We start from the raw sequence: 18,561 nt of genomic DNA, 5'->3' as shown, positions 1-18,561 counted from the left end.
TGAAATAGTCAATGAGATAGGACACAAGGAGTCCCAACTCCACCATGTTTGCATTGCTCACAGAGGGCAAAATAGTGTAGATTTGGATTATTTCACCATGTGTCCGTCCAGCAATGGATGTTAAGTGTGCGCTTGTTTGTGTAGTGCATGTAATACGTTGTGCTTGTAACATGCACACAGCCCTACATGCACAAACCTTGGTAAGACTTAAGCTTAAACACACAAACACACTATTTTGATCCCCATGTATAATAAACCAATATACCGTAAAACCTTGTCTACGAGGGGGTATCAAAAAGTTTTAGAAATCGCCCAGAAGTGAAAGAGCTATATCAATGAAATTTTGTCAGTGCAATCACTGGACCTTATGTACATTATGGTCCAAAAATGGTCTCATAGGTATGTTTACTTTTGTTACAGGAGCTAGATGTCACTACCTGCCTATGTAACCCCAATAACCAGCAAAATGGAGAAAATTGAGGCATGCAGCATGATTAAGTTCCATTTTAAGGGTTACAGTGCCCAGAAAATCTGTGATGAAATAAAAATTCCTTTTCCAAAAGGCGACAGTGACATATCACAATCACCACCGAAGATAACTTTCATTTCATCATCAATTTTCTAGGCACTGCAACCCTTCAAAAGCAGGATCTTAATAATGCTGCTTGCCTCAATTTTCTCAATCTTGCAGTTTATGCGCAGTAACTGGGGCAGCGGGTTATTGGCATCTAGTGCCACCTGTAAAAAAGTAAACATACCTATGAGACCATTTTTGGACCATAATGTACATAAGGACCAGTGATTGCACTGACAAAATTTCATTGATATAGCTCTTTCACTTCTGGGCATTTCTAAAACTTTTTGATACCCCTATACAAGCATATATATGCCTCTAAACGAGGGTTTTTTGACGAAAGAGACGAGTGGCAGACACTCTCCACAAAAGCAATATTTGGAGTTTGAACAACTATATTACTGATATAAGCGGCTGTACAAACGCGTATTATTGTAAGACCCATCTTATTGTAATGTGTTTGTGGGGGGTATTTGCCTTTTGTCTCTTTCGTAAAAAAAACCCCTCATTTAGAAGCATATATGCTTGTAGACGGAATTTTACGGTAGTGGATTTACTATAGGATTACAATCTGAGCTGGGACTCTTTGAAACTAATCTCCTTGGAAATTGTAGATACTGTGATATCTGGATCTCATTATGAGCTACCTAATTCAAATATTTGAATATATAATATCTTACATTTGCACACATAACATATTTGTAAGGCTGATCCTGGCTGTAACAGCAGAACTATAATTAGGTAGTGTAATTTAGCAAGATATCAATACACGGATTTAGGGTTTCTCTACCGGAAGTCAATTTGTGCCGAAATTCCTTCCCACAATGCAATAAGCGTTTTGCATAACAATAGATACAGTTCGGAGGTTAATCAATATTCTTTGTTATGCAATACGCATATTGCATTGTGGGGAGGAATTTCGGCACAAACCCTGAATCCGCATATTAACCTCCAAGCTTTGCTAATCCTGGTTTTACCAATGTACTGGCAGGGGATTCCATAGGGTTGAGTATGGGAGAAAAGATCTTTGCATAATAACTTACTCTGTGGTTGTAGATGTCCTGATGACTCTGTGACATGGGTAAGCAAGTCATCTTGGTCTTCAAACTGATAATCACATCCGTTCCATAAACATTCAAATACCTGAATCCAATTTGTAAAAAAAAAACATTTTTAAAAAAGATCTACAGCTTCATAATTTTAAGGTCAATAAATTATTTTCCACTACCGGTTTATTTTACTCCCAATTCCAGAAAAATAAAGCACTAATTTTGTGGGATTAAAAAGATATTATCTTGTCTTGCCAAATAAAACACAACTTGATCCTACTCCTAAAGTGGGGCCTAACTGGCAATAACAGTATAATTATTTGGCCAAATTGTAGAAATAAGGGCCAAACACGAGTGATAGACTGTGTTTTCTATGTTGTGCAAATCAGGCCAAAAGATTTGTACAAAATCTAATACCAGTTTATGCAAACACATTTTCTAATCTATTTCATAATCCAATTATCAAAAATTAACATAAGATTTAACAAATAATTAAGAGTAACATCCACTAAAAATTCTGAGCGCTTAGACGTATGCCAGGACTTTGAACAAGTCTTTGAATATGACACTACTATAGGGCATAAAGCCTATACTGTCAAAGAGTCTAGCAGCTTATCTATTGACTTAAAGCCTTAATGTACTATCTTTTTTCAGAATATACCTTTATTTTTTTCAAAACCGATTTTTGGCATATTTGTAATACTTACACATGTTCCAACTTATATCTGTGAGCAAACTGTCAAATTCGCCCTATTTGTAGTAAAACGGGATGATTTTCTGTTGGTCCAACATATTATCATAATTTTTCAGATTATGATAATAAGTTGGAACGATCGGAAATATTGGTCTCCTATGAAGCCAGTTTGGTTACGCTCCTTAACTGGCTGCGTAGGAGACTAACTCTGAGGCCGCAGTCGGCATCCTAATCCAAAAAGTGTGAGATATTTCGAGTGATAAGAGGTGAAGTTTATGATGATGTTTCTTTGCAAATTTTTATTTTTATCATTTTGGAAGAAAAAAGAAAAATCTAAAAATTTCAAAAAGATTGTGCATTAAGGATTTAACTTCCCTATCAACTCTGTCTTATATTTAACAAAACACACATTATATTTGTATGTTGACTTACCGGTATAGTGCCAGCAGCAGGTCCCCTAGGTGTAGGTGCAGGTGAGCTGGTACCACTCTCTGATTTCTCTCTCTCCTTCTCTATTGCAATGGCTTGTGCTCTCTCTTCATACTGTAGTTTCTCATCCGGAGGTAGATTTCTCCACTGAGCAAAGACGCATCAAAATAATCACAATAGAATAATGCATGTTTATCATATCAGAGATGCCACTTGCTAGTTGAAAAAAAATCAGGAAGTTGCAAAGCGTAGCCACTCATTCATTGCCAAAAAATCCTGAATTTATGTCTAAAATTGGCAAAAATCAGGAATTCCTGATAAATCAGGAAAAGTGGCATCTCTGTCATATAAGCTGTACCTTGGTGACAAAAAAAATCCTGTTCTACAGACCCGACCGACACCGATTTTGCATTTTGGAGTTTTGTTTTTTTTTGGTTTTTTTTAACTGTACATGCAAAGAATAAAACCTCGTTCTTTGGCCAATATGTATTAGATGTGACTAAAAAATTGTAATTCAAGAAATTTTAAAAATATGTTTATAAAGTCTTGTCTGCCCATACAACAGGCTTTGTTTTTTTATCACCTTGTATCGTTATATTGTTTGCATTATTTAAATTCTTTATATTTTTGCATGAATCTCATATTTAATTGTCAAAACATGAAGAAAATTGTGATTATGTTTGTAGGCCAAGGTTTTACAAAAAATTAGTTAATAATTATCAAATTTATCATACCTGCAAATGACCATAACAAGAAAGAAAGATTGATAGTATTATTTCAAATCAGCAGTTGCAAAACACATGGTCATTCTTTACACGACATTAAATATTAAAATGCATCAGTGTTAAATGCCTCTCACAAAAACTGTTAATATCAATGAAGCATGAATTGATTAATATGAAGCACATGATCACCTTTCAGACATTAATGACGTAAACAGGACAAATTACCAACAATGTACCATATATCAGTATGGTGTGTTAAGTACCACAACAAAATGGTAGTTTAAAAAGTGACTTCCAACCTCACAAGTGTGATTGATGATCAGCGGGATTGATCAATCAATCCATCAACCAATCAATTAATCAATCAATCTACTGTCTACCGATTGATCAATCAATCAATCAATCAATCATTCATTCGTTCATTGATTGATCCAGACCAACCTACCGACCAACAATTGATCGATCAATCAATCAATCAATCAATCATTCATTCGTTCATTGATTGATCCAGACCAACCTACCGACCAACAATTGATCGATCAATCGATCAATCAATCAATCAATCAATCAATCAATCAATCAATCAATCAATCAATCAATCAATCAATCAATCAATCAATCAATCAATCACCCTATCAATTGAATAATGGGCCAACAAAATTCAATTTCAGTTCCTGTGAAACAGTGAATGTGACATGAGGTGATACGTGCAACGGATCTGAGCCATTTCATTCAATGGATGGGAGTTTATGAAAACTTGCACTGATTTTTTTTGTGAGATTCTAGATGTACTGGTGTGTTTTTCAATCAGTTTTATTTTGTTAAAGTCAAATGATTTACTAAATAGCCAACAATATCTTCTCATTATCCACCAATGATTGCTCTTTGTTAGTGATAGCATAATTACCAGCAATAAAGTCATTTTCCAGTCAAACTCAGCAGATATCAAACCTACTGTAGACAATGTAGCTATTCCAGTTGATATCCATACACCACCTATGAAAGATATAGCCTTAATCTCCCACAAGGGGTGTAGATTTCAAATGGAGACACCCAATCAGGCAATCCCAATTTAAAATTAACCTTCCCTGTGTGGGCGATTAAGGTAATATCATTCATATGGGGGTGTATGGATTTCAATCGGAATAGCCCAATGTAGCTAATACTTTAGGTTATTTTGGCCCTAATAAGGTAAAAAAGGTGTAACTTTTATTTACATCACTATAAATTTACTTCCTTTTGAGGTTCATTTTTCTATTTGATTCAGGTGGAAACAGGTTTAAAACAATGTTACTGTCTTTTGCCTTAGGTTGCTTAACCCCATGAGAACTACCTGCCGAAGTTTTCATTATCAATTGGACCAATCGGCACCATTGTTAGAATAATTTCACCACGCAACAAAATTAGGGTGAATTATTTGCAAAGCTCCATTATGATTGGTGATTTAAGTGAAGATATCATGTAATTGACCAATCAGAGGCAATGTTAGATTGGCAGGTAGTGCTCAGGGGGTTAACTGTATAGCACATACTTTTTCAAAAGAAAGTATCTACCTCTTATTGTCAAGTTAAATCCTTCATGTTCGTAAAGTAAATATAAGATACACCATTTTTTCCATATTAGCATAATTGAAGCAGGCAGCATGAAATGTAATGGTTACTTACATCAGACCCAATTAGCCGACTGATTTCCCCAAATGAAAATTCCGGATTTTGTTGCTTGGCCAACGACCGTACCTCGCTTGCATATAAGATGTAGCCGCTAGCATGACGCGGTTTAGGCTAAATTAACAAAATAAAGCAGTTGAGAGAAAGGAAAAAAAAGTGCACAGCAAAGTGTGATTTCATGAGAAGGCATGATGTGAGGGCGCTGTTAGTATGTTACTTACATCCGATCCGATTAATCGGCTCACGTCACCAAATGACATGTCCGGGTTGCTAGATTTCACCTCGGCTCGGACTTCGCTGGCATATAAGATGAAACCACTAGCATGCCTAGCTTTCTGTACAATATGGATATTTTATGCGGATCAAGTGAGGATTGTATGAATATTATTCAAATAAATCATATGTACACCATGTGATTATCACATCATAACAATACCATGTGACTATCACATGGTCTTCAGCTGTCACTGCAATATGTGATGAAATACACATATATTTCTACTACACTTCTAAACAACAAAGACAGAAATATATTAATGAAGTTTCAGAATAATGCTGATACAAGTTATTAAAATTAAATACTAATTAGGAATTCTTGAATCCTTGAATAAGCACACAGGCATGTTTAGATCATGATCTAGTACTAGCCTATTTTGTTTTACACACTTGAGCCAATTTACAAAATCACACACCGTTGTGTTCGGTCACAATGGCTTATGGCATGTGCCACCGACAATAGGGCTTGCTATTTTAAACATTGACAGAAAGTGAAATTATCAACTTTTGAATTTGTATCTTCAAACGGTTTTAGTTTCATAACTTGGTTTAAAGTCAATCATGATTCATAAACGAACTTATTGTGCTGACTGTATGTGCTCTGTATGGTTTGCACAATCATAAACTGGGACTGATTATTTTCAGAAAAAGTCTTACAGATACCATTTTTGGGAGCAACTTTAGAATGGTAGCCACCACCCCATCCATAACACCAACCCTAATCTCTAAATCCTAACCATAAGCCTAGAGACCAGCATGGCCCATTGGTTAGGTTCTTTGACCCTGGTGCAAGAGGTCACTGGTTCAATTCCTGGTGGATATCAAAACATTTATTATACATTCTCTTCATTACAGCATTTGAACTGCTGGACAGATACAGTGAATAGTATTAGTAAAGACCTCGCAGCCAGCTCTGATCAGGGTAATGCCCGGCTGTCAGTACACCCTACCATTAACATCATGGGAGAACTGTCTGAAAATGATTGGCCCAGGTTAAATAAGAAAGACGATTTAAAAAAAGCCAAATCCTTATCACAACCCTACCTATAATACTAACCCTAATCCTAACCCCAAAACCTTAATTCAACCCTAATCCTAACCCCAAAATCTTAACTTAACCCTAATCCTATAACCCCAATCCTAATTTCTTAGGGTGTCAGTCTTTCCCACTGTGCTTCCTTACACAACTATATCATGGGAAAGCCTCATACGATAGCCCTAAATATGCAAATGAAGCTACTGTTGCTGTAATATGGTAGTCATTTTAGAACTATCGCATGAGGCCGTAAGCAACCCATATGTCCTTACTGTTTTCACTCTAGCAGGAGTAGATGCAATAGAGCTTGACTCCACATCATCATCAGTCTTCTTGGATTCCGTCTCAATGTTATCCAACTTATCCACTGTGGTTACCGTGGCACGATCCTCTTCCGATGACTCCTCATTCTCCACTTCCTGACGAAGCAGTGGTGATGGTTCCTGCAATCAATAACATTGGGATACACATGTTGAGGCATTGGTGTATTTAATATGGTTAACTTTAAGAATTATATAGTAACATACACGGGTTACAGGTGTAAAATCCGAAGAGTCATTAGTCTAAAAACCTAGTAACTTAGTTATCTTATCCTCACCCTAACCCATAAACCTAAGCCCTAATCCTAAACCCCAAAAATAACCACAACTCTAATACTAAAACTTAAACTAACCCTAACAGTAACCCTGACCCTAACATTATCCCTAACCTTATTCCTAACCTAAAATGGCATAAACCTAAACTTGAACCCTTTTGAACTAATGGCCCTTCAGATCAATGGGCTGTTCCTGTATACACATGTAAATAGGATTTTAAATGACACCAAGACCATATTTATAGCATAAATAATGTCTATATATGTATGAATTTGTAGAGAATTTTCTTATGTATTTGCTTTTCTTGCTACAACTAGTTCCACATATGTGATGCGATCAAGCAAAATCGGTCGGAACTCTGAAATATTGATTTTGAGATATAACCAAACAAAGGAAATATTTTCTTTTGTTTCCTATTGTTTTAGAAACTCTTTAATTTCTCATATCTTTGGAACTGGTTGTTCAATTGTAATGGGGTTTTCTGCAAAATCCATTTTTGTAAATGCTTTTTACTATCCTATAAGAAACGGAAAATCTAATATTTCTGAGTTTCGACTGATTTTGCTTGATCGCATCACATATTGTGGGAGAACTAGTTCCACATTTTGTGAGAGTGATCCTACCTTGATGGGTGTGATAGGTTTCTTGAAGAAGTAGACCTCGTCATCGATGACCTTATTAGACACTTGGTATCTCTTGAGTGCTTTGATCTTGCGAATGGAACGTTCCGCCTCCTTGTAGCTAGATTCAACCACGTACACGTCCTCCTCGTTGAATTCGGTTGGCCGAGCTAAAGAGACGCAAGTAAAAGTAAGTCGGTGATCAAATCCACAGAGTTATATCCAGATCAATTTCTTTGGTCATGATCATGTAAAAACTATACCAGAGTGAACAATATGCCTGACAGAATTTGAAATGTTTCTATAATCGATGCCAGAGATAAAATTACCAGTTTGCGATTTGTTTAAGATTTGTCATGGTGATTGAACAGTTTCTGAATGTGGGGGTAAAACAGCGGTTAATTTACATCTTCAACCATACAAACTGTTTCAAAAATTAGGTCTTCATAACAGGAAACTTTCTTTCCTTAAGCACCATGTTAAGTTAATAATGTCTAGAAAAGTTGCATTTTGCATTGTAAAGTACCATAATTTTTCGCCATTTTCAGCAATTCCTTTTCACCAATTAAGGCCCCAGATGAATCAACCTTTTCTTTTTATTAGGCAATACTAAGGCCAAAAAAAAAAGGTTTGTCTCAAAGCTCACGAGAAATTTAAAAACAAATGCGAAATGCGATTTTTTTTTTTTTTTTTTTATTCCCAACTTTTTTTCATGGTATTTTGAGAGAAAAGTCTGATTTTCGCCGATTTTTTTCTGGAAAAAAAAACAACAATTTTTTTTTGAAATAAAAAAAATTTCCGCATTTGTTTTTGGTCAAATCGTGGGATTTTACAAACGCTGCATAAGCTTTGAGAGACGAACCTTTTTTTTTTTTTGGCCTAACCAATCAAAGGTGATGGAGAGTTTGATTTACAGAGACGTCAGACGCAAAATAGTCTTTTTGTATTCGGTCTCCGATTGTAGTGAAATCTGCCTCAGATTTACTATAATATGTTTGCTACTCACAGACAATATAATCCTTGTAGGCCAACACAGTACACTTGCCACAGATACTCCTCATTGGGTTAAAGTCTTCAATGCTGCTTAAGAACACCTCGTTTCTATAGAACATACGCGTGGGTGGATGGTCTATTTCAGATGGACGTACAAACCATGGGCCTCTGAACCATGGATCACCACTGGGAGAAAACAAACATATAATCTGAATTAATAAAGTAAGATGCAAATATCTGTCTACATACCATGAAATGTAAACAATTTTGACAACATTCTTGCATCCACACAGATTAATTTTGGAGTTTTCTACATGTGTGCGTTAAGTAAGGCTATGTACAGGGATCAAAACCACATACGGGAGTCAAGAAGGGGTTAGTGTAGTGGTCTTCTCACTTGCTTCTCATCACTGCCACCCAGGTTCAATTCCCCGCGGTGCCACAAGTGAGTTTGGTTGCCAATCCATGCTCGTCCTTGCAGGTTTTTCTCCGGGTGTTCTGGTTTTCCTCCTGCTTCTAAAATCGGGCCTCTTCCCATATCCCTGTCCTGTCATACTCAGATGGTATCACTTTAATTTAGTAGTCTTCAAGCACCAGTGGGCTTTGCCTGACTTCAGTCGAATGTAATAAAAAAAAAAAAAAAAAAAAAAAAAAAAGGTTGTGGCCTACAGAATCAAAAAATACATATTTTGATATTTTGAACAAGAAAAAATGAGACCTACTTGGAGTCTTTCCACATTTGATCTATGCGGGCAATGAAAGGCTTATCTTGGTCAGATCGTAGGTACACACAGTCTCCCAACTTGTAGACATAGTGATTGAAATTGAGTTGTTCAAAGTACACACAGTCCTCTTCACCATTAGCAACATCTGCTTCCATATCCTGGGGAGAAAATCAAAAAACAATTACTAGAGCATACAACTCGTAGACTGAAGGTGCAAGGTTTAAATAAGGATGGCCTAAAGAATAGTATTCATTGACTCTCATATACAAGTTAAAGAATAGTATTCACTGGCTCTCATTTATAAGTTAAAGAAAAGTTAGTCTTTTTTGCTATAGCATAATCACAATTTACATAAAATTGAAAGATTTTACACTACCTATCATATTTTTTACACATGTGGCATAAATACACAAGTGGGTATTCATACGTAGTCATAGATAAAACGATGCTGATGCTGATTCAGATGGTGATGATGTGAAGATATCTCCTCTACAATTGGGATAGTCTAGGCACCGGAGTTTTGCGCGGTTCGCGCAAAAGCGCACATTTTCGCGCATTTGGGTGTCCAAAGCGCATTTTGGGTTCCATCGAGAATGTTCACGATTTTGACCCATCGATAAGCTTAAAGTTAAAACTTACGATTTTATGCCCCAAATCGGCAGCATTTACAAGAAAATTCACGCAATATTGGTTCTAACTTCACTTATGTACATCAAAATACAAATAACGATCATTAAACCAAGCATAATGTGGGGAAATTTGCCCTTGCTTTCGACATTTCGATCGACGATTTGTGATGGTCGCCATCTTTATTTTTATTTTTCCAGAAACTGGAAATGAACCGAAGTCGTTCAGTAATTGATTGACAGGCCATGGTTTTACCGATGTTTTTCTCGTGTTTTGCATTGATAACATGGGATCACGCATTTTAGCGCTTTTTGACCTATTTTTTGGCGCATTTTGGCGCATTTTGAAAAGTGGCCAGCGCATTTTGCCGTTTTAAATCGCGCGAAACTCCGGTGCCTAGGATAGTCCAAGGGAGAGGGGCAACATTGTAACATCCTAAGACGTCAAACTGTCAATCACATGACATCATCAAAAAGGACAGTTGATCTACCTCTCTCTCCTTATCAAACACAGTCCAATGCTCATCAGAATTTTCCATCACAGGCAAGTTGGGAGCATTACCATCAGCAAACACAGACTGCACACAGATCTTAGGCAGAGGCTCTACCTTACACCTACCCCATCCCCTATTCCTATCTTCTCCCTACGCCCCTTCTACTGATGAGATACATTGACTTACCTCTCTATCCTTATCAAACACAGTCCAATGCTCATCAGCATTTTCCATCACAGGCAAGTTGGGAGCATTACCATCAGCAAACACAGACTGCACACAGATCTTAGGCAGAGGCTCTACCTTACACCTACCCCATCCCCTATTCCTATCTTCTCCCTACGCCCCTTCTACAGATGCATTGACTTACCTCTCTCTCCTTATCAAACACAGTCCAATGCTCATCAGCATTTTCCATCACAGGCAAGTTGGGAGCATTACCATCAGCAAACACAGACTGCACACAGATCTTAGGCAGAGGCTCTACCCTACACCTACCCCATCCCCTATTCCTATCTTCTCCCTACGCCCCTTCTACAGATGCATTGACTTACCTCTCTCTCCTTATCAAACACAGTCCAATGCTCATCAGCATTTTCCATCACAGGCAAGTTTGGAGCATTACCATCAGCAAACACAGACTGCACACAGATCTTAGGCAGAGCCTCTACCTTACACCTACCCCATCCCCTATTCCTATCTTCTCCCTACGCCCCTTCTACAGATGCATTGACTTACCTCTCTCTCCTTATCAAACACAGTCCAATGCTCATCAGCATTTTCCATCACAGGCAAGTTAGGGGCATTACCATCAGCAAACACAGACTGCACACGGATCTTAGACAGAGGCTCCTCACGAGAGACAATCTTGGCGCTACCTGCTGGTGCTGGCCAAATCTACCAAGGATAAGAAAAAGTCAAAATATTTAAAATTTATCATAACCACATAATATGCTACACAGTTTTCCTCCTTTATTCTTTTCTATTATGTGATGTGCCCTGAGTAATTTAATTTAATTTGATTATTTAACTTTGTTTACAAGCTGAAAGTATTTCATGAGATGGGAAACCCCCTTGTATGTGCAAGACAATGGTGTGGAAAGTCATTTTGGTATTCCCCCAAATTATTGTAAACAAAGTCAGAGCTATGTTTGGAACTTGGAAAGCCCCAGTTCATTATTGCACCATCAGGAAAACCCCCAGGAAGTGATGTAATGTGAAAGGTGAATGTGTATAATTAATCTTGGGAAATCCCAAGATTGCAGCAATGTTGTGAAAATGTGATTGAAGTAATGGTTTATTTATAGATGATGGGTTTTTTGCATGAGTACTGATATAAAAAGCTTGAGGCTTTTGTTGGGACTTTACAGAATGTCATGTGAGATTGAAAACTCCACATGTGTGTGATGGTCTTCGTGCTTCAAAAAAGAAGTACATTTAACCAGTTTATATAGCCAATAATTGAGCTAATTTTAATACAGCAACGAAGAAGACAGCGAGCACACAAAAGTGCTCTTCCTCATCAAAGGATTAAAAGTTCTTCTGTCAAATTGCTGGAGTTTGCTGGGTTTGTGAAGGCCACGCATCTGTATGTTGAAAGAAGTGACAGTGGCATTCCAAAACCTGTGTGTACAGTAAAACATGCTGATAATGTAGACAAACATGCCGATGTAGACAAAATCGCCAATGTAGACAAGAGTAAAGATGATAATTCTGATGTCACATTTGACCAGGATAAAGAGCTGGAGCACAAAGAGTATAATGTAAAATTGAACAATTCTGATGTGCTCACTAATTTGGACTCAAAGTTAGGTCATCTTTCTCAAGATCAACAAAGTCAAATTGCAAATTTGATTCACAAATTTGACAATATATTTCCTGATACGCCAAGTAGAACGAATGCTGCATTTCAGGACGTAGATGTTGGTGATACAAAACCAAGCAAGCAGCATCCTTACAGAGTCAATCCATTGAAAATGGAACATCTCAAAAATGAGATCAATTATATGCTAGACAATGATATCATAGAACCAAGTAGTAGTGAATGGAGTTCACCGTGTATACTTGTTCCCAAGCCTGATGGTTCATACCGATTGGTCGCAGACATGAGAGCTGCAAATGTTCATTCAAAGACAGACTCGTACCCAATTCCAAGAATTGATGATTGCATAGACAAAATTGGGAATGCAAAATTTGTTAACAAATTTGATCTTTTGAAAGGGTACTGGCAGGTTCCACTCACAGACCGTGCCAAAGAGATTTCTGCTTTTTGTACACCATTTGGTCTTTACCAGTACAAAGTTATGCCATTTGGGTTGAAAAATGCACCCGCAACCTTTCAGAGAATGGTAAATCAAATTGTGGCAGACATAGAGGGATGTGAAGCGTATGTAGATGATTTGATTGTTTACAGTCAAACTTGGGAACAACACATGGAACAACTCCATCAATTGTTTGAGAAGCTGTCTGAAGTGCAGTTGACAGTCAATCTGGTAAAAAGTGAGTTTTGCCATGCCACAGTCACATACTTAGGATCTGTTGTAGGTCAAGGTCAGGTGAAACCTATCAAAGCCAAAGTTGAAGCAATTGAGCAATACCCCACACCTGTAAACAAGAAGGCACTCATGAGATTTCTAGGAATGGTTGGCTATTATAGAAAGTTCTGTCCAAACTTTTCAGAGATAGCAAGTCCTTTGACTGATTTGTTGAAGAAAGATGCAAAATTCATTTGGTCAGAACAGTGTGAAAATGCTTTTCACAAAGTCAAATCAATACTCATGAGTTCACCAGTACTTACTGCACCTGATTTTCAGAAGCAGTTCAAGTTGACTGTTGATGCCAGTGACATAGGCTGTGGAGGTGTTGTGATGCAAGAGGGTGAAGATCAAATAGATCACCCCATTTGTTACTTTTCAAGGAAATTCAACAAGCACCAGAGAAATTACTCCACAATTGAGAAGGAGTGTCTAGCATTGCTATTAGCATTGCTACATTTTGATGTGTATTTGGGTACCACAGTATACCCTGTGCTTGTTTTCACAGATCACAATCCCTCACCTTCATCAACAGGATGAAGAACAAAAACCAAAGACTGGTGAGGTGGAGTTTGACCTTGCAAGAGTACAATCTGGACATCAAACATATTAAGGGAAAAGACAATGTAATGGCTGATGCCCTGTCCAGAATTGCATAAAAAGGGCTGATAAACAAAAATTTCCTTTAAAAGGGAACATGTGTGACAAGTAGTCACTGTGTATGATGAGTTAAATACTCAAAGTTGATAAAATGTTGAAGTTGATGTAAAAGAAGAAAACATTTAAGAAAGTTTTCATTACATTCGAACTTTCTTCTTTTAAGGGGGAGGGTGTGATGTGCCCTGAGTAATTTAATTTTATTTTGATTATTTAACTTTGTTTACAAGCTGAAAGTATTTCATGAGATGGGAATCCCCCTTGTACGTGCAAGACAATGGTGTGGAAAGTCATTTTGGTATTCCCCCAAATTATTGTAAACAAAGTCAGAGCTATGTTTGGAACTTGGAAAGCCCCAGTTCATTATTGCACCATCAGGAAAACCCCCCAGGAAGTGATGTAATGTGAAAGGTGAATGTGTATAATTAATCTTGGGAAATCCCAAGATTGCAGCAATGTTGTGAAAATGTGATTGAAGTAATGGTTTATTTATAGATGATGGGTTTTTTGCATGAGTACTGATATAAAAAGCTTGAGGCTTTTGTTGGGACTTTACAGAATGTCATGTGAGATTGAAAACTCCACATGTGTGTGATGGTCTTCGTGCTTCAAAAAAGAAGTACATTTAACCAGTTTATATAGCGAAGAAGTGAGCGAATTTTAATACAGCAACGAAGAAGACAGCGAGCACACAAAAGTGCTCTTCCTCATCAAAGGATTAAAAGTTCTTCTGTCAAATTGCTGGAGTTTGCTGGGTTTGTGAAGGCCACGCATCTGTCAAAAACAGCGGAGCTGTGTTAAAGAAACCTGTTCCCTGGAAAAGAGTGATTGGTGAAAGAAACACCATTTTTGGAGAAAGCAGCGCAAGGAGATACATTCGTGGAGATAGCAGCGCAAAGGAGATTGGAGGAAGCATCATCATTTTCGTATGAGGATTTTATACGCAAGGATTTATAAATGCAAGTGTACTATGGACATCGCTGATTTTCGTGAGGACAAGTGAATAAGGATATATTACATCAGTCGTCCAGAACATTGCAAGAACTCTAGGATCACCAACAAGAAGACAGCTGGTTAAGTACTGATATAGTAAAACTGTCATTGTGTGATTTTATTGTATATGCGATATTGTTATTATATGTACCAATCATACTCTGTTTTCAATTAAAGACTTAGATTTTGTTAGCTTAAACAAACAGTGTATTTGTGTTGTGCATTCGTGTGAGTTCGGGAAAAAGGTGATTTTGGCCTTGAGTCAAGTACGACTCGTAACAATTATCAATGTAAAGTTAAATCTCTCGGTTGACAGAGCACATAATATTTTGTGCTGTCAAGTTGAGTTTTTATCCATGGCTATGAATACTGCCTACAAGAAAAATCCTTCAATATATTGACTTTTTCAATATTGGGTATGCCTGCCCATTTGTCCAATGTTATAAAAAATTAAGTAAACAAGTAGAGCCCACTGAATTGTTTTCATTCCTGCATACTGATAAATACAGATTGCTACAAACAACCATACACAAATAACTGAGCACTGGTAGTAAATGTGGCTTTGCACCCTGACTATAGCCTGTCTCGGCTCAAGTTCAGAGCAGCACCACGTTGGATTTCACAGTGATAGATATGAATCATGCATGCTAACCTGATCATGTGGGTGTACACACACACACATAGAAGGGCAATTTGTCCGTACTCTGGAATGGAACTGGCATCTGGTATTTTTTGAGACATTTTTCAAGGTAATTCCTACTCTCAACATTGTCAATAATATTTTCAAAGGCTGATATCTCAATTTCCAATTTTATAATACCATAACTTACGAACTCAATATCTTCGCTTAGGAATGTCCGATTTCATTGGGGAAAACTGCGTTGTGGAGCAAAATATCTCTTTATTTAAGATATGTAAAAACCTCAAAATTGATAACCTGCCCAAAAGTGTCTCCTTTTGACATGACACTTCACATTTATTTAGTCTTCTTTAGTCATGCACATTGTTCTCAATATTTCTTTGTTGTAAACTTTTCCTGGTATGCCCTTTTGAAAGAACATGAAACTTGACTACCAATGGAAACTAAGACACCACTAAATAGCTAGAATCAAATGATGGTATGCATTAACACATGTGGCAACTAACCTTAATTTTCTTGAAAGCCTTTGCCTTAGCCGAGTATCTTGACTCGCAGACAAACACATCATTCTCATCAAAGTTGTCAGGTTTATTTTTGAAATAATCTTTGACAAACATGACGTGGCATTTACTGATCACATGCTGTGACATCTTGACTTTGTTGTAGTAGTCACTCTTGAAAACTTCCTGTGGATAACAAATGCAAAATGACAAACTGTTACAGTGTGTTTTGCTAACAAGCTTAAAAGATAATGGAAATGATACCAAAGTATCATATTTGTTCCATTAAGAGCCCAGGGCGCTTAAGGGCTCCGATAACGATGTTTGCACAGTATTTTTGTGTGACCTGAGAACACATCAGACACAGCAAACTGCATTCTGAATACAAGGAATGGCCCCTTCTGATATCAAATAATACTGATTTTTTTAAACTGACGATATAATAGAAATTTTATGGCAAATTATTAAAAATTTATATTTTTGACATTTAACTGTTCTCAAAGTAAATCTAATGATATGTACTTAAAAGTGTATGTAGCTGGGATGAAAATTTGGACCTTTCGAAAATTTGGACCTTTTTTAAAAGGTCTTTTGGGAAACTGGTGTAACATCCTTTGGATTCATCCATTGGTACCCTATTCATTACTAATTAGATTAGAATTCACATTTGATGTGTCTCTTACCTTTTCCAGGAATTTCCTAGTAGCCAGATGGAATGTTTCATTGGGTCTCAGAAACCAGTTACCATGCAGCCACGCTTCACCATCTGGGTCTTTCCATAGCTTCTCAATGCACACAATATGGGGCTTCAAGGTCTTGTCACTAAACGAGAAGAAAATAAACATGAAAGAACATGAATGAAGACACACGCCGAAACTCAACCGTGACGAGATCCCAAAATCCTTCACAACATCTTTGAAGTTCTCCTGATGAGGATGTGTGTCACACGTCGAAATACATGTATTGAGGTTAGTTCTCAATTAATTCTGTCTTGAATGACTGTTTAAACTTAACTTGCTGTTTAACTATCAACATGTATGAACATTCACTTGAAAAAAATTGTTAAATTGTAAATCTTTTGAGCTTGTTGCTAATAAATGTTCATCTTACCTTGGTTCCACATAGACAAAATCACCAGCTCTGTAAGTTTGTCCCTGCACAACTAAACCATCATCGCCCTGTAATACACAAAACATGCAGAAAATTTAAACCAAACCAACAAATGAAATTTTTTTTATTGACCTATTTCAATTGTTTAAAATACATGACATTGGAAAAATAAGCTGTATTTTAGCTTGTCATTTCTTGTCTGCCCTTTAATTTTCTCAGACGATCATAATACATCACATCAAGTACAAGTTCCCCCATTGTTGTTCAAAGTGAGCTTCGACATACAAGATTGCCAACAGCGGCTTATTTTCAGTTTATTAATACCTGTTAATTTTCTTGCCTTTGATTCAGCATCTCTCGTAATGGAGTCATAATAATGCCACACAGGTACTAGCTTAACTCTCTGTACTTTGAGACAAGACTATTGATTTGCCTGATATTTTCTCACTTTAAGTCAACATAACTCAATTGTACACTTACATTTTGTTCTTGGTCTCCTTGCTGCAATACTGTGCCATCTTTACCAGCCTCTGCATCATGTGGCTTGTTGGATTCCTCCTTATCTGCATCTTCTTTTGCCTGCATTATCAACATAGTTATGTAAGTGACACATATACACAAATCCGACTTGACAAATTCCTACACCTCACTGGCGGCCATAGCTGGGGGCCTTCCATCCATTTTACGTGACGCGAGTATCACAGGCGTGCAGCGTTTACCGCTCCCATGACGTGGCGCAAGTGCTACGCGCTCCGATGCGCTCACGATAGTGGGCGTCTTGGATCGCAATCCAAAAGAACTAAGCTAGTTTGGCACGGATGGCCCCCAGCTAAGAAAAACAATGCAAACCTGTCAAGGCTTTCATGATGGCTTATCCCATTTAATATCTACCATACCACTGTGGAAGATTTAAGAAAAGTTTTCTACAGAGGGAGTATGTTTTTCAAATGGAATTCGCCAGGGTTAATTATTTTGATGGTTTTTGAAATGTAACTTATCCAACTGTTTATTCTATTTGAAACCCATACACCCTCTATAAAAGTGAAATCCTCCACAGGGGGAGTGTAGATTTCAATTAGAATACTCAATGTTAGTTGATGATGATTGATGAGCTGATCTTTGTAAACATTTCATTTTAAGCATATTATGTTTTGAGTCAAATCATTTCAACTGTCAACTGAATGAACATTGATTGAATCCTTATCAGTTTCATTCTAGAGGCTCCATGGCACAATAATTAGTTATTAGTTTTCTTTCATGTGGTATTGCTCTTTTACATACCTCTTTAGGCAGTTTTTCCTTCTTCTGCTTATCCAGCGCATTCTGTAGATGCCTGAATGTGTAACTCAGAGCAGGCGATAGAAGAATTTCACCGTTCTTGCAGATTTCATCTCGAATCTTGATGAAGAACCGCTGCATTTCAACAGCATCTTCATATACCTATGGAAAGGACAAAATAATAAAAATATGATATTTTGACATTTTCAGAGGGCTGAGCTTTCGGAACTCTAGCGAGTGCCATTTTCAGAGACAAAGATGCATGACAAAAGCTAAACTGTACATTGTCTGGGACATTCGTTCTGAAGATGGCACTCGCTAGAGTTCCGAAAACTCAGCCCTCTG

The 18,561-nt window shown here is 37.3% G+C and overlaps 1 protein-coding gene across 1 annotated transcript in view; it reads right to left on the bottom strand.

Moving 5' to 3' along the window:
• The window catches only part of LOC140171251 (protein polybromo-1-like), an 82,237-nt gene that overhangs the window by 16,082 nt on the left and 47,594 nt on the right, over positions 1–18,561 (bottom strand). The window contains exons 20-32 of the mRNA XM_072194480.1: positions 18,220–18,378; positions 17,419–17,517; positions 16,939–17,006; positions 16,512–16,650; positions 15,835–16,014; positions 11,243–11,401; positions 9,382–9,542; positions 8,673–8,845; positions 7,670–7,836; positions 6,723–6,893; positions 5,136–5,252; positions 2,750–2,893; positions 1,618–1,717 (exon numbers count right to left, since the gene is read on the bottom strand). Of these exons, the coding sequence (XP_072050581.1) occupies positions 1,618–1,717; positions 2,750–2,893; positions 5,136–5,252; positions 6,723–6,893; positions 7,670–7,836; positions 8,673–8,845; positions 9,382–9,542; positions 11,243–11,401; positions 15,835–16,014; positions 16,512–16,650; positions 16,939–17,006; positions 17,419–17,517; positions 18,220–18,378 (1,837 nt within the window). The remainder of the gene's footprint in view (positions 1–1,617; positions 1,718–2,749; positions 2,894–5,135; positions 5,253–6,722; positions 6,894–7,669; positions 7,837–8,672; positions 8,846–9,381; positions 9,543–11,242; positions 11,402–15,834; positions 16,015–16,511; positions 16,651–16,938; positions 17,007–17,418; positions 17,518–18,219; positions 18,379–18,561) is intronic.

This window comes from Amphiura filiformis, chromosome 15 (assembly GCF_039555335.1).
Source record: "Amphiura filiformis chromosome 15, Afil_fr2py, whole genome shotgun sequence".
NCBI classification, from domain to species: Eukaryota; Metazoa; Echinodermata; class Ophiuroidea; order Amphilepidida; family Amphiuridae; genus Amphiura; species Amphiura filiformis.
The sequence above is the reverse complement of the archived record's forward strand: the minus strand, read 5'-3'. Positions and strand labels throughout refer to the sequence as shown.